Genomic DNA, 25,240 nt, shown 5'->3' with positions numbered 1-25,240 from the left:
CACCATTTTATGACTTTTAACATTATACATCTGAAAACTAAATATATTACTTAAAATTCTCTTTTCGTGTGAAAAATTTGAAAACAGGGATCTACACACATTCCTACATTACATTCCTTGCACTCGTAATAACTCATTTGCCGTTTTGGAGGATTTTTCCGGGAATGTGAACAAACGAAGCATCGTCGTCTCATTTTCTTATCAGTCTCTTCTGAACAAAGTTTTGGAAAATGTCTTTCAGTTAATCTTTCAGAATCAATATCAGAATTTCATAATCAATATCTGAAATATTTTGCATCATTTCTGCTATTTCATGCTCTGTTAAACATTTTCGACGCTTCGACATTGCAACGGTAAAAACAAAGAATTCACGTCTAACAAGATCTAATTATTTTCTAAAAACTGAACTGCAAACCGAAATACCCAACGCTTTAGAGAAAATAAAACTTCTCTACTTACAGTAAACAACTACCACGTGCGAATAAAGTGCGATTTAAAGAGACATCATAAATCACGCCATTCGGAAACATTTATTTCCCCGTTTGTTTATATAATCAAAAACACGTGTATGTGAGTCATGCTTCTCTCATTTCGAGTAGAAGGTCTAATTTACATGTATCTGAAACCATATGGACATACAGTACCATCTTCTGGCAGAAATTATAGTTTGAAAAACGTTCCAAAGTACTGGCACAAATACGTGACAGTCGGTAGAGAACGGAACAATCCTCTGGCACGCCTGCGTGTCGGCCGGTAGGTAAGTGTGTTCGTTGCTGGCACGTATACGTGACAGTCGGCGCGAAGGGGTTTTAAAGCATACTGTATGCCTAACATGTAACATAATAGTGAAAAGTGTTCCGCTTAGTTTCAGCAGTCCCCACCATGCACCTTCTTTCCATGTTCTGGTTCTTATTTCAATGTTCTTCATCTAGCATGGCCAATCCGCGGAGGACACAGTATTAAGCTCCTTATTTATATTTATTTTTAATTCCATCGACGAGATCCAACAGGTAATCCAACAGGCTGAAAAGCAAATAACCCAGTGAGCCAGCTGTTCCGTCGATGGCGAAAAGAAAGTATTTGCTACGACAAATGCAATACAGTTTACCGAATTTTCATGCCTTACGATTTGCTAGCTGGCGTTTCTTGCCTCTTAGCCAACAGAAGAATAAGCCACCGCCATCGACGGTAGAAAAGCAAGAAATAGAGTGTGTATCCCCACTTGCTCAAGCACTTCTTATTAAAATGATATACTTTGCACTACTTGTATATAATTTTATAAAATGAAGTTTTCTTTATTATTTAAAACTAAAAATGGGACTATTTGCTACCGCCATTTCAACGTGGCTGTTTCGCTGTCATACCGTTTCACTGTCGTGACAATTCGCCAGACATATTTTTCTTAACATGAAGGTATTATATTTTGCCGTATAATATTAAGATTATTTAGTTTAATAATTTTGTTTATATATTGCATAGTCAAGACATATTTTTCTTTATGCCTATATTATACTGTTACTGATTTTGTATTTATTTAGCTATTTTTGGTAGAATTAATTAAAATTGTTTTAAATCCCCGTGTAATGCAGCACGAGACTTATTTAAAGAGAAAGCTACGCCGGTAAAGTTAAAATACAGGAGCACACGCATTTAATAAATAGGATATCTCGTAATTGCTTTTGCTTTCCAGAAAACTCGAGAAATAAAAATTACCAGAATGTTCTCGTGCATGATTAAAAAGCTTCTAAAAGCCAGAGAAAAGCATCTCAATTTAGTTGTTTACTTAGTGCTGTTATTGATTGTAGCGAATTCGCGGTGAGATCGCGTTAGCTTTCTCAGTGTTCTGAATAGAGTTCTATTCGAAGTTTTAGAAGTTTAAAATATACCTACTATAAGATATTGCGATATTGTATGAATATATCTGAGAAAATTTTGGCATTTTGTTGTATTTCGTGGGATAAGAATAAATTTTATTAACTTTCTATCGACTTGTGCATTCAGTCCATTACGAATCCGAACGCAACAATAACTTGCAATATTATATTAAGTTCGCTTAGTTTGATTATTGTGATTTTCTATTATATACATCTGGCTGTCTTAAATTTCTTTCGAAATTTAAGAAAAAGGGCTTTGCAACTAATACATGTTCTAGAATTGCTAAAATATTACCTAAAACTAATCTAAACTTTAGGCATTTAAAGAACCAGATATTTGTGAACATTTATATTCCAGCAAATTCCTATCATTAAATGTTTTTGAGTAATATGTAAAATGATTTTGTGTACAATTTTATACAAATATATCGTTACGCATGATATAAAAGTTAAATTATTGATATACCCTCTGTATATTTATTAATTTCAAGAGAGTAATTTTTTAACCCGATTGCGAAGTAATTCTCTTTTCGTTTAAGATTTCATGAAAATGGGAATTTTTTACTAGCATGAGTGACTTTTCTGAACTAGCTAATTAAAATTTCAAGAAATTTTGACGAATCGTGTAAATATTGCATGTGAATAATTTTTGCAACTATAACATAACTTCTGTTCAATACAAAAATTTAGCTCATAATTATGAAATGCCATAAATTTTGTTCTGTTTGATATTGATATAATTTTATAACTAACTATTTAAAATTTTTTACATCCCATATCTGTAAACATTTGTATATATTTCAAGTAACTTTATAAGGTATTTCATTTCTACTTGAGGGCGAAACAGCGTATGACGAGTCAGCTAGCGACGGAATGTCCTGTTGGCTAAAGAGCGACGGTGATAGGCGAAGGCGCAAAGTCTTAGATCCTTGAAATAATGTCATGGAAATAACAAAGCATTACAAAAAAGAAAAGTGTTATAAAATGTAAACCGTGTTTAAAAGAAAAATTCAAGAGTGCTGCAAAATTTTTTAAAAGGGCTATGATTTGTGCATCAAATAACAGTGCATTATAAAAAGAAGAGTGCTATAAAATATAAACCGCGTTTAAAAGAAAAATTCAAAAGTGCTACAAAATTTTTAAAAAGAGCTAGGATTTGTGCATCAAATAACAGTGCATTATAAAAAGAAGAGTTCTATAAAATGTAAACCGTGTTTAAAGCAAAAATTCAAGAGTGCTAAAAAATTTTTAAAAGGGACTGGGAGTTGTGCATCATTGAGGTAGTGCGATAACTTACTGTAGTCGACCTCTGTTGAAAAATGCTTGTTGTAAAATTCCTGCTGGCAAATCTGTAAAATGAATTCTTTTCATGAGAAATAATAGAAAAATAATAAAAAAATTTTCTGCCTAGATCCAATATCATTTTAGGGTTTTAAAATATTGAAAATCCTTTAAGTATTGGATACATAAGTCTTAAATCATTCCTAAAAAAAACCAGGCATTTTCCCCACTACACGTTTTTAAAATTTTTAGGATGACATCTATCTGTCTGTGTGTGACGATTTTTTTCCAACCACGATAATACATACGTGAAACTTCTAAAAGCTTCCATTTTCCATGTTTAAACTTTCTGCATTCATGTGGAGATTTGATTTGGGTTGGGATAAAGTTGGGACAAACGGAAGTGGTATTTTATTCGAAGCCCAAAACAGGTTTTAAGAAACATTTTATTAAAATAAAATCCAAAACTTTTTAATTTTACTATTTAAGATATTTATATCAATGAGGACAACATAATAGATGTTGGCTATGATTGATAAATCGTAAGTGATATTTTATTTGAAGACGCGAACAGATTTTTGCGAAAACTGTATATTACGATATAATCCAAAACTTCTCAAATTTTGTATTGAAAACTCTTATATTTATATACACAATCATGATAAGCATATACAATCATAAACAATCAGGCGTATACAATCAATTTTTAACTGTATATGATGAACTATATGAAAGCCTTTACTTGGAATTCTCGCGGAAAAGTATAGAATCACTATAATAGGAGTTTAATCTAAAATAACGCAGCACATATTAAGGCTGTTTCTATTACAGCTAATATTTATTTATATCAAGCCGCAGGCGAGAATGTGCCATTGCTCGCTTTGAAATCGTTCAGTTCAATCAAAAATTCTTTAATGTTCGACAAACTATGAAACAGATAAAAAAGCGAATTCCAGATCCTTGTTTTCAGATTTAAGTACCGTTGTTTTTTCACAGTGCGAGAAAGATACTGTTGTGTAGTGAGCGAAACCGCTATGCAAACCCTGGGTTGTGACATCAGGTTCAAAACAAAACACAGCATAAAAATTTTATTGAACGCAAAAAAAAAAAAAAAAAAAAAAAAAGGCTACATAAAATTCGACAAGAGAGAAACTTACTATTTTCAAAAATCACATTCTATACCTTTTACGTGCGAGAGCAATTCGTGGCTCTCGAGCTTGCGTTTTTAACATTGCCAATGATTTAATTATTTTAATAAAGACTATTTTAATAACTATTGAAAACGTATTTGTAAGTTAAAAAAATAATAATTTTCAGCTTATGCTCACGAGACATCCTTGTCCATATAAATCTTCAGTCTCTTCTTCTTTTATGTAACCTTATCACAATGCATAAGATTTTTCCTTATTTAATTTCTTTAAATATAACGCAGTGCTCTAATATTTGGTGGCAACAATTTGAAAAGTGAACCTGCGTTTATAGTGAATCGACACAAATTGCTAAAACGACATTAATAGCCCTTCTGGACAAATTCCGTCTTTGGGCTATTTGCTATTAACTGCTCAATGAAGTACTGTTAGAAATTTTGTACTTAGATAGGTAATTTTAGTAGAATTATGAGCAAAATAAATTGTTGTAGTTTTCTGTGTAACGTAGCGCGAGACAAATTTTAAGAGAAAACTCTGCAACAAAACTACGAGTACAGGGGCAAGTGAATTTAACATTGTGTAAATGGGTATCTCGGTAATTTGGCGAGATATCGCCAAGCTGACAACGGTTTGGGCGACTATTTGGCGGCATTTCTGTTCTGTCCCTGTATCACCGTAATAAGTACTGTAAGTGAATAAATGTAATTGATCACTATGTTAGCTGTAACCGTAATTAGACACTCATATCGCCTTCCAGTAATTTCTGGAAGGAGACAATGCTAGAAATATCTTGGCTGCCGGCTTAAAACTATTTAAGGCCGGAGACAGAGCATCTGCTCTCAGTTAATTCCTGTTGTTATTTCCTGTTAGTTAATTCCTGTTTGTTTATTCCTGTTAGTCAGTCAGTTAATTGCTGTTGTTAATTCCTGTCAGTTAATTCATATTTGTTAATTACTGTTAGTCAGTCAGTTAATTTCTGTTGTTGATTCCTGTCAGTTAATTCCAGTTAGTCAGTCAGTTAATTCCTTTTGTTGTTGTTGCTACTGTTGCGAGTTCAGAGTGAGGTCGAATTAACTTTCTCTTTAGGCGCGCTTCGCATTGCGTTGTGTTTAACACTCTTAGTAGTTTGCTGTGTAACTTCTGCGTAATACTGTGAACATTTGTACGGCTATTTCTGTGGAAAATTCCAGAACTTTGAAATATTTCTTTTGATAAAAATAAATGTTTATTAACCTATTATCGGACTTGTGCATTCAGTCTTCTACGATCCCGTATGCACGCAATAATAAAATGTTTAATAAGAAATAAAGAAATCAACATTTGCTTATGTTGGTATAAATTTAAAAAACTGGTTTTTACGCATACATAATAAAACATAATCCAAAATTTTGTTTACAGACTTTTATTTTTATTGGAGCAATAAATTAGATTTTGTTTACAAACCATATACCGTAAGTACAAGACACATGCCATACTGTTTACTACTAAGAAGAATTTCCCGACTCACCTGCAAATGTATGGTGTGGACATTCTCTGGGTCAAGCAGGTCCCTTATCTTGGGGTGATCCTCAGTAAATCTCATACGTGGAACCCACACGTTACACATATTCTCAGGAAGTTTCGAGCTAGTAAAGCTTCACTCTTCCCCTTAATTGCTCGAAACAGTGTTCTATCTATTGATAATAAGTTGCTCATTTACAAAACCATGTTGCGTCCAATTCTTAGTTATGCATGCCCCGTCTGGGCATACTCGTGCAAAAGTTTGAGAAGGCAGTTACAAGCTGCCCAAAACGGGGTATTGCGTATGATATGTAATGCCCCCTGGTACATTCGGAATAGCCAAATTCGTAAAGAGTTAAGAATAGAGGATCTTTGTGATTTTTATTGCCGCCTATCTAGGGCATTTTATGATAAACAGGAACTTCTGGACAATCCTGTGGTTGTTAACTATTGTTATGTTACTAGGGACCCCAATTTCATTAACCGCCCAAGGGCGATCCTAAATGTTAGTAATATGTAATTTTGTATATGTGTTATGCAAATTGTTGCTCAGATTCTTTATTGTATATTGTTCTTTTTTCCTCCTGATTGCATTTTGTTTTTACTAGTGGCACTAAGGCGTCGCACTTCGTATTTTGTTTCTCTTGTGCGTACATGTATTCTTCTGTGAAATAGTTGTTAAAAATAGTTAATTATGTATGGATTAGTAATTAGGTACTTAAGGAAAAAAATATGTATTTATTTAATTATTTAGCACATTCAGTTATATTTCTCATAATTCGAAACTTTTATCATGTTATTCGATGAGGGGTAGGGCTATGCGCCCAGGCACCCTGGTGGTTAAGCACCGCAGTTCAATGTATATAATGTATATGCTTTATTTCGAAAAATATATATATACCGTAAGTGATACTTCGCTTAACGGTTGTTGCCATTTAAAATATGGAATTGTCAAGAAATCATATGGTAGAGATTTTTTTACTCATGGAAGTAAAATTCATATTTTACTACAGATGTATTTCATGTCTGAAAAGTGGCAAAAAAAAAATTAGACCTCTGTATACTTTAAGAAAAAATGCCATGTTGAGAAGATAACATTAATTTCAAGGCTGATTGGTGGAATATGACAGTTAAAATTAGCCTTTCAAAAATTGTTTCTTCAAAATAATTAAACAATCAGAAAAGAAAAGCATCCAGTACAAATTTTTAAAAAATGTAAAAATTCAGGATGTCGAAAATATCTGCATATAGTTTTAATTGAGTTTTCCATTACGCAAGCGACTATTTCGGAAGTGGGGCAGTGACGTTCACAAAATTCAAAAGATGATTTCTGTAATTTTAATTTATGACTATTTCTGTCATACCGTGTAAGGAATATTTGCTTTGCTCACTGGGTTCTTTTGTTGTACATCTAGTACTACCTTTGCTAATAGTCGGAATTGCATTTTGCTAATAGTCGGAATTGCATTTTGCTAATAATCGGAATTACATTTTGCTAATAGTCGGAATTGCATTTTGCTAATAGTCGGAATTACATTTTGCTAATAGTCGGAATTGCATTTTGCTTAATAGTCGGAATTTCATTTTGCTAATAGTCGAAATTACATTTTGCTAATAGTCGGAATTGCATTTTGCTAATAGTCGGAATTGCATTTTGCTAATAGTCGGAAGCATCTTCGGCTAATGATGTTTGTTCTTTCTTGTTCCGAAAGGACTAATAATCCTACAATGGCTCCCAGCTAAAATATTATGGACCCCTAATTCGTTTGAATTTTGTTGATTGGATTTTGTCCTTTTCTCACCAACGCCCCCTTTAAATGGGAGAGAATATGTGGAATTTTTTTTTGGTAGCACGACCGGCTGGCATTTGGAAAACAAATCCTGGCGAGGGTATACCTGATTCTTCCTGTTTCTTCGGCCGGAAAAAATAGTTTAATTACATTTTCTCATTTTCATGACATTTTGGTTAGCAATGCTGCGTGCATACTGGTTCGTAATATATTGAATACGCACAAGTCCGACGGTAGGTTACTAAAATTTATTTTTATCAAATGAAATACTTCAAAGTTCTAGAATTTTCCACAGAAATACTCGTACAAGTGTTCACAGTATCGCAGGGCTCAATCTGTAGTTACACTCGAAACTACTAAGAAAGTTAAAAGCAACGTAATATAAAGCGCACCTAAAGAGAAAGCTAATCCAGAGATATCTTATTTCACACTGAACTGAAAACAATAACAACTAACTAACTGAGAGCAGATGCTATGTCTCTGGTCTTGTATAGTTTTCCCGCGGCCCCGAGGTATTTCTAGTACATTCTCGAAATTACTGGAAAGCAATACCACGGTCGAATTATGGTTACAGCTAACCTAGTGATCCATTACATTTATTCAATAACAACAGCTATTACGGTTATACAGGCACTGGACTGAAAGGATTGATTTGTCGCGACGTTTGCCGACTTTTGGAGATTTCTCGTCAAATTTGGCGACAAGATAAGTCGCCAAAACTGATGTCAGCTTGGCGATATCACGCCAAATTAACCATTTATTTAATGTTAAATGCACTTGCCCCTGTATTGTTACTTTCGCGGCATAGCTTGTCTCTAACAAATTTTTTTTATATTACATTACACAGAAAAATACATCAATTTCACATATAATTACACTAAAATCATCTATCTATGTACAAAATTCGTAACAGTAATATTTGTATAATTATAGTACTTGAAACTGCAGTACTACTCATTTTCAGCTTTTCGTTCAACAGTGCAATGATTTCGATTCATGTTTTTTCAAATTTCTGAATTTCCTTTTCAAAGAAATTTATAAATTTGTTCCAAGTTTTGAGTTATTTACCATTATTCGTTTCGGTTACCACCTATTTTTTTAGCAAAATAATTGATCATTCTATTTTCTATTAAGTTTCCAGTAGGTGTTTGGATACATATTTAATATTTGCACTTTTTTGCCTTATTTATTTTTTCAGTATTTAATTCTATGTTATCATTAATATACGATAATCTTGGTTACTGGCAAGCTGTTTTGTTTCACTATTGAGTTTGAGTGAATGGCAACAACATTATTTTTGTTTATGTTTATTCTTTTTGGTATGGAATAGTTTCCTTAACAGCACTGTGCTGCAGGCATTTTTCTATTAAAGAATATTTAATGTTTTAGAATGTTAATAAAGTTTGTCTACAAAGCTCATTCTTTTTAGTTCAAGGCAATTAGCAGTATGCTTGGCTAACAGAATTTTTTTAAATCTAAAAATCGCATTATTTCAGAATTTCAATTTGAGTCCACTAATTCAAATTGTTAATATTTCTCAAACTAATATAATTTTTTAATTCCTATGGTTAGATTTTAGCCAAGTGATGATTATTCCTTGCTCTGCAATTTACAATCATGTAGAAGATAGGTAAAATAATGAACAATTCAGATTATTTTATTAATAAATATTGCGTTTCGTACTATGAAACTGCTCATTTTATGGCTCAGAAACGAGACAATAACTACACGTCTAGTGACACCTAACCCTGTAGATCAGGGATGTCAAACTCATAGGTACACTTGGGCCAAACAAACAAGGTTTAACTTTAGGCGAGCCGCAAAAAAAAAATCAATATTCATAGAAACGTAGATTTATTTCGAATAATACAATAATAAACATATATATATATATTTATATAGAAAAGAGCAAGAAAAATTTAATGTTTACGTCCTGATACTTGACATCTCTTCTCTGCTATTATCTTTCCTATTTCGGGAGAAATTTTGTTTGCAGTGATAACTTTCAACGCTGACCCAAGGTGAGCATCATTAATACGGTTTCTAATAGGAGACTTATTACCTTTCATGACTGAAAATAACTGCTCGCACCGATAAAAGCTACCAAGCATAGAAATAATTTCATATGCGAATTTTCGAGTATTTTCAAACCTGGCGGGTAAATATTTGTAAAATTCAGGCACGCCCACTTCAATGAATTTTGCTTTCAAATTTGAGTTGCATTGAATCTCGATCACCTCCATTTGCATATGGCTGGGTACTGAGTCAATACATATTGAGAAAATCGAAGAAAACAAAAAAAATTTGTCTTCGAGGGAACTAAAATCATTAAACCTCGTTTCAAATTCAGTTGTTAAATTTGAAATTTTTTCTGCGTATTTTTGATACGAACAAGTATCATCTAAACTTGATTTCTTTATGCTGCACGTCGGGAAGTGCGTCAAATCTTCATTTTTAAGTTGTTTTTCCCAAAAAACTAGTTGACATTTGAATGCTTTAATTATGTCAAACATGTTCGCAATGATATGATCTTTTCTTTGTAACGATAAATTTAAATCGGTTAAGTGTTTGGTTATATCAACCAAGAAAGATAAATCTTGTATCCATATTAGATCGTAAAACAAACTTACGTCTTGATTTTTCGTTTTTAAAAACTGACATATTTCTTCTTTCAAATCCCAGAATTGTTTGAGAATCTTGGAGCAAGATAACCAACGTACCTCGGTATAGTAGGACAAACCCTAATATTCACTAACTCACTTAAGAAAGCAGTGAATTGACGCTGATTTAAACCTCGAGATCTTATAAAATTTATAACTTTTTTTATATACGACAAAACATTCTCCATATTTATTACTTTTGTGCATAGAACTTCTTGATGTATAATACAATGCATATGATGAATGTTTGAACCGTGAATTTCACTAAGTGTTTTTCTTAGTAATGCTACGAAGCCCTTGTTTTTCCCGGTCATTGATGGAGCGCCATCTGTAGCTACAGAATTTAATTTTTCCAAAGGTAGATTGTATTTGTGCAGAAGTCCAAAAACACAAGCAAATATATCTTCTCCTGTGGTAGTACCAGGCATCGGTATTAGTTCCAGTAATTCCTCAAAAATGTTAAAATTCTTGTCACAAGAACGAAGAAACACTGCTAATTGAGCTTTGCCACTAATGTCCGTGCTCTCGTCACAGGCAATGGAGAAGCTTTCGAAACTAGAAGATTTTCTTTGATCTGATCACTTAAATTCGCGGCTAAATCAGTAATTCTTTCCGCAACTGTATTTCAAGACAATGAAATTGATTGAAAAGCCTTCACAATTCCAGGACAAACAATTTCTCCAGCTTTCATTAGGCATTCCTTGATGAAATCACCGTCAGTAAAAGACTTCGAATGTTTAGCTATCAACTCGGACAAGACGTAGCTTGCATGTACCGCCGCTTCACTTTCTTGCAATACTTTACTAAACATGGACTGTTGCTTTTTCACTCCTAACTTGAGCTCTTTCAACTTTTCTTCTCTCATTAATCCTTCGTAATTGTTACATTTCGATTTGTGTTGTTCGTAATGACGTTTAATGTTATATAACTTTGGTACATTAATAGTATTATTACATATCAAGCAGATTATTTTATCTTTTATTTCACAGCAAAAATATTCTAATTCCCATTTTACTTGGAATATTCTATGTTCGTCAGCGATTTTTCGTTTAATTTTACTACCACTTGGTTTTAATATAGACATACTGAATACAAAGGGCTGGAATAAACACGGTTAACGTTAAAAAGTTAACAAAAATTTATTCTTTCCACAAGAGATAAATCAAAATGCTGAAATATTTTTTCAAAAATATGCTAACAATATCACAAAATGTCAAAAGTTTAGCAAAAATCAATTCAAAACAGAGAAACTAATTCTATCTCACCGCGAAATCGCTACAAATCAATCACAGCATTAAGTAAACAAACAGTTCGCTAGATCTACAGCTACTACTGAGATGAGTTGTTTGTTTTCGGCTTTTATAAGCTTTATAATTAATTTCTCGAATATACTGGAAACATCTATAAATATCTGGATTTTTGTGGATGGCAACAGCAATTACGAGATATTTATTTATTAGGTATTAAATGCACGCGCTGTTCTATTTTTAACCTTCCAACGCAGCTGTCTTTTCAAAAATCGTCTGCGTTGCTAAGGCAACATGAAGCAAATCTAATTACAATTCTAAATTAAAAAAAACTAACTAAATAAATAACTATGAAATCCGTAACAATATGAATTAAGTAATAATTAATAATAAAGCAAAGTGCATGCACATGCATGCACCAATATATCGTACAAAACTATGATTGGAAAACTGAGACCATGAGTTCGGCCACATTCGGCTATCGGGGGATGCGTACAAGTTCTGAGTGCACGTGTCCCCCAAAAGGCGAAGGTAGCCGAACGCAAGCTACTCACACGCATTTGTAATTTTAGTAGTGTGTGTGTCAGCTCGCTGTGAGTTATCTAACAACACTGAATAAATTATCGTTAATTACTTAGCAGTAAACATTTCATTTTTTTCTTCGTCGATATGTTATTTTATTATTATATATTATTATTTGCCGATATATTGGCCGGGCCGCGAGTTTGACATCCTTGCTGTAGATGATGTTACGTAAAGTTTAACACCATGTTTGAGTTTCATTCTGCTTATTTTATTTTTATTCGTGATCTGCGGCAATTATTTTACTCTGCAGTGTTACTTTTGTTTCGGAATTTTAATCTAGTTTCTGTATACAGTATTTTATTTTTCCTGTTTTATGAGAAAGTGATTTAAAGGTTTCAAATTTTTAAAAATTTTTTTGTATATACAGAGACTGTTCGCACATTTTTTTTAGACGATTTTTCTTTGCTATAAAAAAGTCGTCTGCTTTGAAAATTTCGTTTTAACTGCAACTACATTTTTTAAAATGTAAATTATCATCTGCTATTTGACGATTGTGTTTTCCTGCAAAATGGCGTATTTAAAGAAGCAATGGACGGAAGGCTATGTTTGTGCTCTTCCCGAAGAAAATTATTCGTATTGCATTATTAAAAGGTTTCGTGAAAGCTATGGTTTTTCGGCACCTAATGTAACGATAGATGATATTATCAATAAGAAAGGGGGGAGAAGTCAAAGTTCGGCTCCAAGGAGAAAAATTATTCAAAATATATATCCAAGGTGTAAACAGAATGTTTCGAATGTTGTAAAGGTAGGAACATTAATGTTAAAAGAAAATCCTCGAAGTCAAAGGACAGTTGAATAATCATTAAAATACCCAGTGTCAAATGATTAATGCTAAGTGATTAATGCTGACTTAAGTCTTGAAACAGCAAAAAAACGTAATGTGCATCGTCTTTCTCCACGACATGTTTCCAAAAGCAGTTGCAATGCAGAATTCTCTATGAGAAACAATTATTCGGACAAAAATGGGAAAATGTTGTCAGAATAGATGATTCTTGGGTATATTTAAATGAGAGCAATGAAAAGGGATCCATTTATTATCATCAAAGAGAAGAAAAAACTTAGAACAAGGTTCAAAGAATCTGAAGGATAAAAGTTTTTCTAAGAGATTTATGTTTATTGTTGTTTTTTGATATAACGACAAAAAATAAAAGAGAGCGAAGAAAACTGTTAAAGTCAACTTATCAGGAACATATTTTATACCCAATTTTTTAAATATGAAATACCTTCTCTTTACCCACAGTGCATTCAATTAGTAAAACTGCTTCGAAACAAAGCAAAGAACCGCATTTCAAAATCCGCTGTTAATTTCTTCGAAAAAAATGGAATAAGAAATGTGTATCAAGGCTGTACCGTTCATTCACATCCCTTCTAAATCTCCTTGATATATCAACTACAGACTTTTAGCACTTTTGGATTTTTAAAATGCTGATTGTCCAAACGTCAAACAATCCTCCTTGGACTTTAAAAAGCTTTTTGAGAGAAATAGGATAAAATACCTCTTCCGCTACATCTAAAAATGCTTTACTGTCTTGGAAATTACGGTGTAGAAAGATAGGGAAGAATAAGGGTTATCAAATGAAACATTTAAAACACAAAAATTTTCGATAAAATAGTATCTGTAAATACAATGAAATTCGTCTGTGTCCGAAAAAAATCTCCGAACAGCCTTTATATATCCATGCGAAAACTCGAGCTATTAAGATAGTAACAATAAATTTCAAAAGTTAAAGAAGAAAATCATTTTACCAAGTCTGTTAGAACTATAGTAGTAAATAATCTGTGCAGACGATCCGTTTGGATATTCGGGAAATCTGCAAATGAAGCATGAAAACAAATTAAAACATATTTATTTTTGTAGTAAACTTATTTCTGAAAACTTTTTCAAATTGTAATTAAACTTAAAAGCTCCAATGAGAGAACTCCGGAGGAAATATTTGAAAAATTAAAAAAATGTCCATCTGTTTTTCAAGTTAGATTTTACAGAATGCAGAATTATTCGTATTTTAGCATAATCGAATGCTAATATATATCATGATCTTAAAGGTCCATGTACGGCCTGTATTTATACAAAGAGTAGTAATAGACAAATTGTACTTCCAGTTAGAAAATATGTTTAAATTCGTGCAAACTACCAAGGGAAAGAGGAAGTTTTTTGATTTGAAAAAGAAAATGCCCCTGGTATTTTATACCTCGATTTATGGATTTTTAATATATTACCTTGATTTCTTGGATATAGTCCAAGATGCATGTATGCATACTTTCGTAAAAATGTCACAAAAAATAATCTAAGCCGCATATATACGGCTTTGCTGGTCAGAGAGTTTGAAACCTCAAGCTGTACAAAATTACAAAATCTATCTTTTTATACAGCTGCTTTTGAAATCGATATTCATCTAAAAATATAGAAACCATTACAAAATGAAATTGGAGCGATTTTATTCTAAGATATCAACTAAAGGAAATTTATGGTTCGTTGAATTAAAATTATCATAATTAGCATGAAATTGCTAATTATGATAATTTTAATTAAACAGTGCAACATGAGTAAATTTTTAATTAATGTTTAAAGATTCTAAATTTGTGCTTCCTTTTTAGCACCACTTTTTTGACAGAATACATGTTGCTATCAAACAACAGCATTAGATTTGAAGATTAAACTTGATTTACAACCCCCTGAAGGGTTAAAACTAATTTATTATAATATAGAATGATTTTCTCCTGCAGGGAAGTCTTGAAACAAATTGCAATCACAATTTCCAGGCAAACAACATGATAAATCACTACAAATAAACTTAGAAATAATGTATTTTATATGGTTTTGGCAGGGTTGCCAGGCTACCGGGAAAAGACAAAATCGAAAATTGATCAAAGATGTCAGGGAATTTAACTCAAGTAACATCTGTGTAAAGAAGGAAAGGTTCCATAATCGTAATATAAACCAGTTTGCTATTATGCGGCACGATTTTCTTACCTCCGTGTGGTCCGCCACAGTAGCAAACATTCTGAGTTAATCATTTGGTCGCTTGGACGCAGCTATAAAATATACATCTTTGTAAACTCACCAAATTGATTTAAGACACAATAACACGCCGAACAAATACTAATTCAGAATTCAAACAAAGTCCTGTGAAAATTTGAAAATTTGAAAATATAAAGCTGATTTTTGTTGTTTGACTCCTGAATTAGCATGATTTTTGTTGATGCAATTTAGCTTTCAATATGATTTGCGTTGATTCATCAGGCTTTAACCATGATGTTTTTTGATTATTCATTTTTCATCACAAGTTATTTTTCGTTTCAAAAATGGGTTGATTATCTTACGTTTGAAATGCGTATCGCAAACACTGATTCGTAGCGTTAAGCGAATTTCTATCAATTCACGCGGAAGCCAAATATTGAGACTCTTACGAGTCCAAGACATCTTATGTAATTTGCAATTGTTGCGTGTGATACATTTAACTATTTTGCAATCTGTCGCGAAGTTATGCGGCGATTCGATTCAGTTATGGCTTTAATTTTGTCATCATTAACTTGACCAGAACGTTGGTCATCATCAAGTGAAAAATCTGCAGAACTAAATTTTTTAAAACAATTCTGATATATGTGTTATGTTAAGCAATCGACATCATAAGTACACCGCTGATCCGGTATAATGGTTAACATCGCTGACTGCCGTGCCGAAGAGTTTGAGTTCGAGTCCCGGAGAAGGCATGGATGTGTGTAAATATATAGTGTCCGTGTGGCATGAAGGCACTCTAAATATGCGGCGAGCCGAAGGTCCTCTCGAAAAACCGGTGGTAGAAGAAGAGGGGTGGGAGACCTGTTCGCCCGAGGTGCTTATCAAAATTGGGGGCGGAACTGAGGTAAATCGCACTGTCATCCGAAAGGTGCTCAAGGCCTAAACTTGCGCTCCTTGACAAATTTCGTGGGCTTGGGTTGACTATAGATCGGACAAGTGAGCTTTAGCAACAAGAACACATCACAAATATCATATATCTCTTTGTGAGCCCCAGCCGCTTTCTTGTCTTTATGAAAATAAAAAATCTGATGTGTACACCACATGACTTCCTTGTACGGAATATTAAATTATACGCATTTTTTCTTGCATTTCGTTTAAACGTATTGGATTGAATTAAATCTACTTCGTCGATAGCGCATAAACCACAATAGAATAAATGCACTCTTTAAAATTCACTATATTTGTTTACCATAGCGACACTCTGGCCCTAGGTTCACTTAACAGCGCTACATTTCAATAATTTTTTAACTCAGAATGCACAAAATTTATGTCATTTTAAGAATTATCTAATCGTTGCCACATTTTCTATTCAAATACCATAATAAATCTAAAGCGATGTACGAGGGCTATCCAGAAAGTAGATTACGTTTTGGAATAAAAAAATAAACAAAGTATAGGAAACAAATTTTATTATATACAGATGAAAGCCACACTCAAATACTACTTTTCTACATAGTCACCATACAAATTAAGGCATTTATCGTAGCGATGTACGAGCTTGGAAATTCCTTCGTCGAAAAATTCGGCCGCCTGCGCCTTCAACCACTTCGTTACCTCTTCTTGCAGCTGTGCGTCGTCATCAAAACGCATTGATTGCAATTTCGTTTCACAGTTCACATGTTTCACCCATGTTTCGTCACCAGTAACGATGCGATCGAGTAAAGAGTCACCATCCTTATGGTAAGCGTCCAAAAAGTTCAACGCTGCAGCCATTCGCTGATTTTTGTGGTCCTCTGTCAAGATTTTTGGAATCCATCTTGCACAAAACTTGTGGTAACCAAGCTTTTCGCTGATGATTTCGTGCAACAAACTTCGCGAAATTTGTGGAAAACTCAAAGAAAGTTCCGTTATTGTGAAATTTCGATTTTCACGGACTTTAAGCATCGACTTTTTCGAGAAGTTCGGCGGTCACTATGCTGGGTCTCCCACTTCGATCTTCGTCGTGAACATTGGTTCGGCCATTTTGAAATCTTATGACCCACTGACGCACTCCACCTTCAGTGATAATGTTGTCCCCATACACTTCACGAAGCTGCCGATAGATTTCTATCGGTTTACAGTTTTTTGCAGTCAGAAACCTTATTACTGAGCGCACCTCGCAGCTCGCGGGATTTTCAATTAACGCAGACATTTCAAACCGTCACAGTATCTGAACGGAGCACAGCACGAACCTCTCACTAGCACGGCTAGATGCAGACTGAGCTGCGCAACGCTCTGACCCCAAGATGGCCGCGCTAGCCCCGCCCCTAGCGGACACAGACGGAAACGTAATCTACTTCCTGGATGGCCCTCGTATAAAAGAAATTAAGCAAACAACAACAACAAAAGTTTTTCACAGACGAATTTTCAATTAATTCGTATTTCTCATTCAATTAATTCAGTTCTCAGTTCACGACAAGGCAAAAATACATTAAAACTCAAAATGTCTGTATTGAAAATTACGAAGTAAATCTTAAACACTTATTGTCTCGAATAAATTCCAGAATGGATTAAGCATGATTAATTCGCAATAATAAAAGAAGGCATTATCTTTGTTACTGCAAAGCTTGCTTTCTCTAAATTGGCAACAAATCTACTATTCTGTTGTTTCAAATGTAAACAAGCAATGGCCGACATGGCAAAATTATTAGGCTTAGCCGCACTGAAACAACTTTTAAATGTTGATAATTCTAAAAATATTGCATACAGATTTACCTTAACCGGAAGATAATAGCAGCATAATTCAATAATTTTTAAAGCAAAAAAAAAAAAAAAAAAAAAAAAAATGCACAATTTACAAACATATAAGAGTAAAGAAACCGAGATCACTGAGTGGATATATATATAAATAAATTTTAAATTTATATACGTTTGGCGCGGCCGATTGCACCAAAATACGAGGTGCACATGTACATGTTAGAGTAGTCCCTATGTATAAAATTTCAACGTTCTGAGGCTACTCGTTTTTGAGTTATGCGAGATACGTACGTACGTACATATGTTCGTACAGACGCCACGAAAAATTCTCTTCAAAATTCATTGTAAAGCAGTTTTATATTTTTTGTGGAGGAAAAGAGTCTTTTATTCTGCCCTTACTTACAGATATCACGCAAATACATCGTTAAATTGCATTCGAAAGCGGGAGAAATGGATATTTTGGTTGAAATATGCTGCCTGAAACTTTTCGAGATTACAATACTTCCTTTTTACTTTGTACAAGGAAGTAAAAAGTAAAATATACCGAGTATGTTTATTTTTGCACCCCAAACTTTTGCACCTCAAACACTGACTTTATTAAAACTCACTGTAAACTAACAGTTTCAAACAAAAGCACATGTCGTGTGTTTCTATAGCAACCTAAAAGTGTCAGCTGTCCAATCCCAAAAGAGGAAAAAAGGATTATAAGATTGACAGAAGAACAACAAAACGAACATAACGCTCTCGTATTTGTGCAAACGGAAATTATTTTGTTGCTAACCCAATAGTCGTTTGTAAATAAAATATAACATACATATCTACTTGCAGTTCTATCAAGTTCTTTACTTGGCCTTTAGTAGACCACCTGTAGACACTTATCCAGTAGTTCTGAGAAGTTTTTCTCAATTGAGAAAGGAAATTGTCAGTTGACCACTTGCGCACTTTCATGGCTTTGTCGAAATAACTTTCGTTGGTAAGTTTCAACTGTAAAACAATCAAATTTTATTGTACAAAGTCTTAACGGATTCTTCAGACTTTATAGGTAAGGTAGTTTGCGAAAATTTTAGTATAAAAAATGGTACTTACATTTTCGTATCGCTTGGCGATAAAAGAATCATTCCGAAGCAGATCTGGATAACTAACATGCAGTTCCATACTTTGAGCCTACATGACAAAACATATACATATATATATATATAACAATTGTTCCTAAAAAGTATTCGTAAATATGTAATGGTTAATTAATTTTTAGATAAGTTTTTGTTTCATTATGTTAAAAATACAGAAAAACACTCAAGTATTTGATTTAAGCCAAATTTGTAAAATATTATACGATAGTGACGGGATGAGGTGATGTACAAGACAAGAAATTTCATTTGGAAACATTTGTATTTACGATGTTTAGAGGAAATAACACATCAAAGAGAAATTAAAACCCATTTAATCTTAAATTTAACAACCAATATGGAGTAACGCAGCTTCCATTTACTCACAAGATGAAATATAAGGTAACTATGAAGTTTTTTTTATGAGCAATTCATTCCAAGCACTCGCTGTTAAATATTCCTTAGCTCAAACACTTTTTAATTAATGCATTTCAAATAACCTATTTCAAATTACTTTGTCGGTTAGATATTGTTACGGAACGCCCAGTTGCGGTAAGATAATTTCTCCGCAAAGCGGATTTAGGGTTGCTAGAATATGGCAAAGAAAGGAAGGGTGGCCAGATCTGGCGCGATATCGCGCATTTGGTGACATGACATAGACGGAGCGAGAACATTCTAGAACGAATATTTACCGGTTTTCCGCAGAATGCTCTCGAAGGCAGGTTAAAAGCTATAAATACTCTGCCTGTGCGAAAAGTATAATGAGTCGAGTAGTGTCCTGAGCTGAGAGATTAGCTCGAGAGCGATCGCCTGAGTCGGGAGTTGTACTTTAGTGCTCTGTCGTGAAGTAGTCTTCACCGTTATAGCATGATAGCCTAAAGGCTGTGTTGCTGATTACTTCAGCGTGTTTATTCTAATTTTTCGATGGATATGACGAGTCTTTGAAACTGAATACTGACGAATAAACTTAGTTTTTATTCCTCATCAAGTGTTGTCATCAATCATTCCAAATCCACCAACTCGTAGAATGCAACAATATACTGAAAAGCAATCTGAAAATAAATTTCAGCACTTTCAGCATGCAGATTTTCAGCATACAGAAAATGCATTTCAATATTACGTAAAGTCACAGCTTCTAACTCATATAAACTGAAGCTATTCTTTAGGGAAGAGAAAATGGTGCCCCCTTAGCGATCGTCTTAAGCAGCAAATATCCAGCATTACAAAAGCGCGCAGGAACTAAAAGTCGCATTATGAACCGCTCACGTGATTTACAGACACGACTCTAATGTTTTATGTTTCCTATTTTGTCAGTGCATAAAGCAGAAATTCGTCTGTGCTTTAAACAAAGGCAACGCGGTTGGAGGGGGGGGAGTCTGAAAGCTTTCATATTTTATATTACTCACAAAGGGGCTTTTTTTAAGGTTTTGTGTGTTGCCTTTATTTATTAAATACCCTATTCCCCGCACTTAAACCACATAAAATTCAATTACAATAATATCATAAAATATTTAAAAACAGCATATATTTAGAATGTCCGATAAACAGTCTCGCGCGCTAGAGATAAATTTTCTTTTCCCACCCAGTGTTGCCATTGCTCGCTTTGAAATGTTGATTTTGTTAATCAAAAATTTGTTAAAGGTTTTTGAAATATGAAACAGATGATAAAACAAATTCAAAATTCGGGCTTCCAAGTGCCCATGTACGGGTGGAGGATTATGTTATTCAAAATTTTATGGCTCTAGGCACCGTCATTTTTTTCACAATGCGAGAAACATACATACATTCACGCAGATTCTTCATTAGTTATTTTTTTAAATAAATACAGAGCGGTGATATTTGATGACAACAATTTCAAAAGTGATTCGGCGCTTTTAGTGTTTCAACAAAAAATGCCGTTTTGAGACTAATAGCCCTTCTGGGCTAAAAAAGAAAACCTAATATAATTTTTAATAACTTTTTTCCCGATGAAAACTTCCTACATTTACCTGAACTAGACCACGAGGAAGCCAGCAGGAAAATATTCCTCTGGTGGGAAGGAGAACACTGAGAGTTCATACCTCCTGATGTTACAAAGAGTCTTTCAATAAAATCAGGAAAATGTCGCTTACAGCCAAATCATAGCATCCTAATCAAGCTGAGGTAACAATGTATCAAATCCTTTTAATGACTATTCTGTATACTATTTTAAGGCTGAACTGAGAAAGAAAATAAGTATTTAAGATGGCTTCGAAACAGGAACTCTCAAAAACCAAACGCAGATGTAGAAAAACGTCAGACTCTTCAGTCTATACACCTAAATCAAAACTAGGAGTATATATTACTAAACTAAATTAAAAAATATGAACATATTAAACGTATGTAAACATGTTTATAACTAATAAATAAATAAATAAATTCTTAGCATTTTGTTTGTTTTTAAACAATTGAAGCATTTTGTTTCATTTCTGAAACCAAAAGAACTCTCCTGATCGCTCTTGGCAACAATTGTTGATGCCTTGTTGGCGACATTTAGCATTTCCTTGCCAATTTGGTGATTTGGGGATATTTCTGGAAAACTCGTTTTTGAAGGAGCGTGTATTGCAGGGTTTGTATATTCATGTGCTTGTTTATTTTGTGCATTATAATTTCGATTTTGTAATTCTAAATCGATTGGCATTCGAATTGTAAGAATAACGCAACCAGAATATAAAATATGAGCAGTTTTGCGATTTCTTGCTACCTAGAGAAGATTCTGGAAAAACTAATTTTTGATGATCGAGGAGTGATTTTTCTGATAGCTCCAAGAAGTTCTTGGACAACCCTATAAAATCTTCAACTGCATTGTAGGCAAGCATCCGTTTCTTCAACTGTTCTGTTGATTACATATATCTCTATTAAATTCCAGAGAGATAAAGACTATTTTTGACTTCATTTTCTGAATGATTTTAGTAATTTACGATATTCCGTACGTTTAAAAGAAAATTTGACTTGTCCTCCTTAAGCAGTTTTATTTGATGCATGAACTATTATTCACTTCCCTCTCTTAATATAGCGTAATTATTAAGTAGGTACTAATAATTCCGAGTACATAACGATCTTATGTGTGTCCTTCAAAAATCGTAAGTAACGTTCTAGACGAAATTTTATTAATTGTTTCTCAGCAATTAATTCAGTATTTATCTGATAGTGGCGAAAGTTTTTCGCTAATAAACATTCGTAATGAAGTTAGGGAAAAAAACATGAAAGTAGTACCTTTAGCTATTACCACCCAAATCTCTGATTTTCAGGGATCATTTTGGTAGCTTTTCAAAGCAATGAACGGCCCAAAAACATGTGGCCGCGAGTCCAAAACAGATCAATCTCATTTCGGAAGTCCTATGCAAAATGGAAGATAGCACCACCAGGAAGGTGTATCTCTAGATTTGAAAACAGGTAGAAGTCTGCGGGAATTATATTGGGGATATATGGTGGGTGTGGCAGACAAGTCTGCTACAAAATTGGCAAAGTAGATGGACAGAGGCAGAGGTAGGACAAAGGACATTATGCTTACTGCCAAAATTTAACATGGAAATAAAGACCCGCTGTGCTAGCCTAACACAGTTTTTGACAGGTCATGGACCATTCCCAGTATACCTGAACAGATTCAGACTTAGGGATACTCCTTTCTGCGAATGCGGACAGGAAGGTGACACGGACCATTATTACTTCCATTGTGTACATACAAAAACCTGGCACTTGAAGAAACCAGCGGACTTTGCCTGGGCAATGTGGACTTCTAACACACTCAAAAACAGAATAGCCCTTGGTAAAATAGGAAAAATCTCAAGACACTGCCTAAGCAGAAACAATCGTGAATAATATTATGTTTAAAATGTTCAGAACTTAAAGCAGATAACCAGAATAACGCTTAGTGCCTGCAGTTATCAATATGTAAAAACTGTTATTGGTATGTAATATTGGGCCTTGTTACTTTGGAGTCTTCCCTGCCGTGATGGCATATAATTCCGTTTGGTTCATGTCCGTGGTCGGAAGCTATCACAGCGGTGCACTCACGCACTCACTCACTCGTGTCCAGCCGTTGAATGCAGATACATGTGGTCTTGCATTATCTTGACGGAACATTTCCTTTTACGCCGGGACTCGGACAATCAATGAAAAACGTCAGTGCCGCTTTTAGAAAACTAATTTCGTAATAAACCGTTTTTCATTGATAGCAGCGTCAACACGGACTAGCATCTCGCTGTACACCTTACTTGCAAGAGTTTTACCTTTCTTCCACGTGCTCTTTGTGGATAATACCACGGCCATCCCACTAGATATAAAACATGACCTCTTTGTTAGACCAATTACGATTTACGACGCTGCCGACGGGGTCACCGGGCGCAGACCAACCCTCTTTTCGACAAGTGATGACGATACGGCCCAGAATTTTGTCCTTACGTTGATATTCCAGAAGATCAGTGCAGGCGCGAACGCGTCTCTCCTGATCTGCTGGAGTCGGCTAAAGCGGCAGCCAGCGAACTTGTACGTCAAGTTTATGCGACGCATAGCACGACTAATGGACATGGGCACTAAAGTCTAGCTCCTTAGCAAGCTTTCGAATGTTTCCCTACTGATCTTCTTTCACAAGTTCTCGCAAGCGGGCCTCATCGAAATCAATAGGCCGGCAGAGAGCTCTGCTTCTTGAATGCCATAGTCCTTGTTTTTGAACTTTCCGTAACAAACCTTCACAGTGTCATATGATACAACATTAGTACCTGAAGCTGTACACATGATTTTGGTGACATCCTGTAACTGACTTTCTGCAACAGAACTGGAAGTAAATGATGGTTCTAATCTGGTAGCATGATAGTTCCATTTTTAACACCATGTACACTGCGAAAAAAAAAATGGGGTAGTTCTATATTTCCCGTTTTACTGGGCCGATTGACAAAATTCAAATTTCTTTTTCATATCTCCAAAGCGCGATTTAGGATATATATATTAGATTTATATATAGCATTGTTCTAACATAGGTATTTTGACACAAAATCGGACTTTTTCTGAAATAACATACCAACTGTTTTACATATTTCGATTCTACAACTCAAATTACGCCTAAATATGAAATTTTGTAAACTTTGGTGCGAAATTTACGGAGAAATTCAAAAATTTACCTTGGCGCAATTTTTTTAATTTGCGCCAAGAATAATTCACTTGGCGAATTTTTAAATATATCGCAACCTATTTTCCTTTCCCTTCCATTATTCGGGAGCGGAAAAAAAGGCATGTTGTTCCTACCTTTTTACGTTGTGCATGAGCGAAAAAAAAGTCACATTGTTCCTACTTTTCAAATAATTTTAACAAAGTGCTTAAATCACATTTGATGTTTCATCGCTTTCATCAAATACGCCAAATTTCAACACGCGCCAATGTATAAATTCATGTATATTTTCGGAAATTTTCAATGAAAAAAGTGTAATTTTTTGCTTAGAAATAAGTCTACTTTAAGATAATGATAAAAATTTTATGGATTATAATTTAAAATGTTTTCTGAAAAATTTATAAAAATTATTTAAAAATACAAATTTTAAAAATAAATCATAAAAAATGGGACAATTTCATTTGGAATGAACCCGAATTTCGAAATGTGAAAGGAAGAATCAAATAAGTTTAATAAAAAAAAAAGAGACATTAATGAATATATACCAAACTCAATTATCATTGAGGAGCTAAAATTTTGACAGCCGATTGTTTAAAAACTATCCTGCGATTTTTACAAAACTTGGTAGTTTGGCGTAGCTTGACTCGTAGAATCGAAACACTGAAAAACATTGGCATGTCATTTCAGAAATAAAACAATGCTATATATAAATCTAATACATATCCTAAATCGCGCTTTCGAGACATGAGAAACGCAAGTTGAATTTCGTCAATTGGCCCAGTAGAACGGGAGATATAGAACTGTCCCCTCCTTTTTTTTTCCGCAGTGGACTTAGCGATGTTTTTTTACAAATTTCACAACACAGTGTTCTAGCAAGTCTCTTTCTTTCAAATGCCAAACATTCTTTGCAAAATGTTGTAAGGATCCTAAGTTTTACTAACATTTATTTTATTTTAAAACTGTACTATCACTTCTTATTTTCCACTTCCGGCCAGAATTAAATGCTTTAACTTGTTTATGCAAATTCTCTTGCTAACGCCCAAGTACTTAAGTTGTGGCTTTTTGCCAAGCGAGAGAGAGAAGGAGATTTAGGAAGCAAGCCGCTTGCCACTGTAGTTTTACGAGTTTTCACTCGGTTGCTGGTTGCCTTTAAGGCCAGAGGTTTAGCCCTCTTGATATTTGCAGACGTATCGTAGTTTCAGCAGCTCGGCGTACTACATACGTACCTT

The 25,240-nt window shown here is 34.0% G+C and overlaps 1 protein-coding gene across 3 annotated transcripts in view; it reads right to left on the bottom strand.

Annotated features, from left to right (window-relative positions):
• The window catches only part of LOC118183624 (neprilysin-2-like), a 132,116-nt gene that overhangs the window by 35,255 nt on the left and 71,621 nt on the right, over window positions 1-25,240 (bottom strand). For 2 of the 3 annotated variants that reach the window (XM_085826472.1, XM_085826474.1), the window contains exons 9-12: window positions 18,867-18,944; window positions 18,595-18,764; window positions 13,832-13,896; window positions 3,172-3,223 (exon numbers count right to left, since the gene is read on the bottom strand). In XM_085826472.1, coding sequence (XP_085682598.1) covers window positions 3,172-3,223; window positions 13,832-13,896; window positions 18,595-18,764; window positions 18,867-18,944 — 365 coding nt within the window. The remainder of the gene's footprint in view (window positions 1-3,171; window positions 3,224-13,831; window positions 13,897-18,594; window positions 18,765-18,866; window positions 18,945-25,240) is intronic. The other variant, XM_085826473.1, reaches the window with a different exon arrangement.

Source organism: Stegodyphus dumicola, chromosome 11 (assembly GCF_044657685.1).
Source record: "Stegodyphus dumicola isolate Sdum_Otavi_A_Nest chromosome 11, ASM4465768v1".
NCBI classification, from domain to species: Eukaryota; Metazoa; Arthropoda; class Arachnida; order Araneae; family Eresidae; genus Stegodyphus; species Stegodyphus dumicola.
This window is presented reverse-complemented; position numbering and strand designations above follow the sequence as displayed.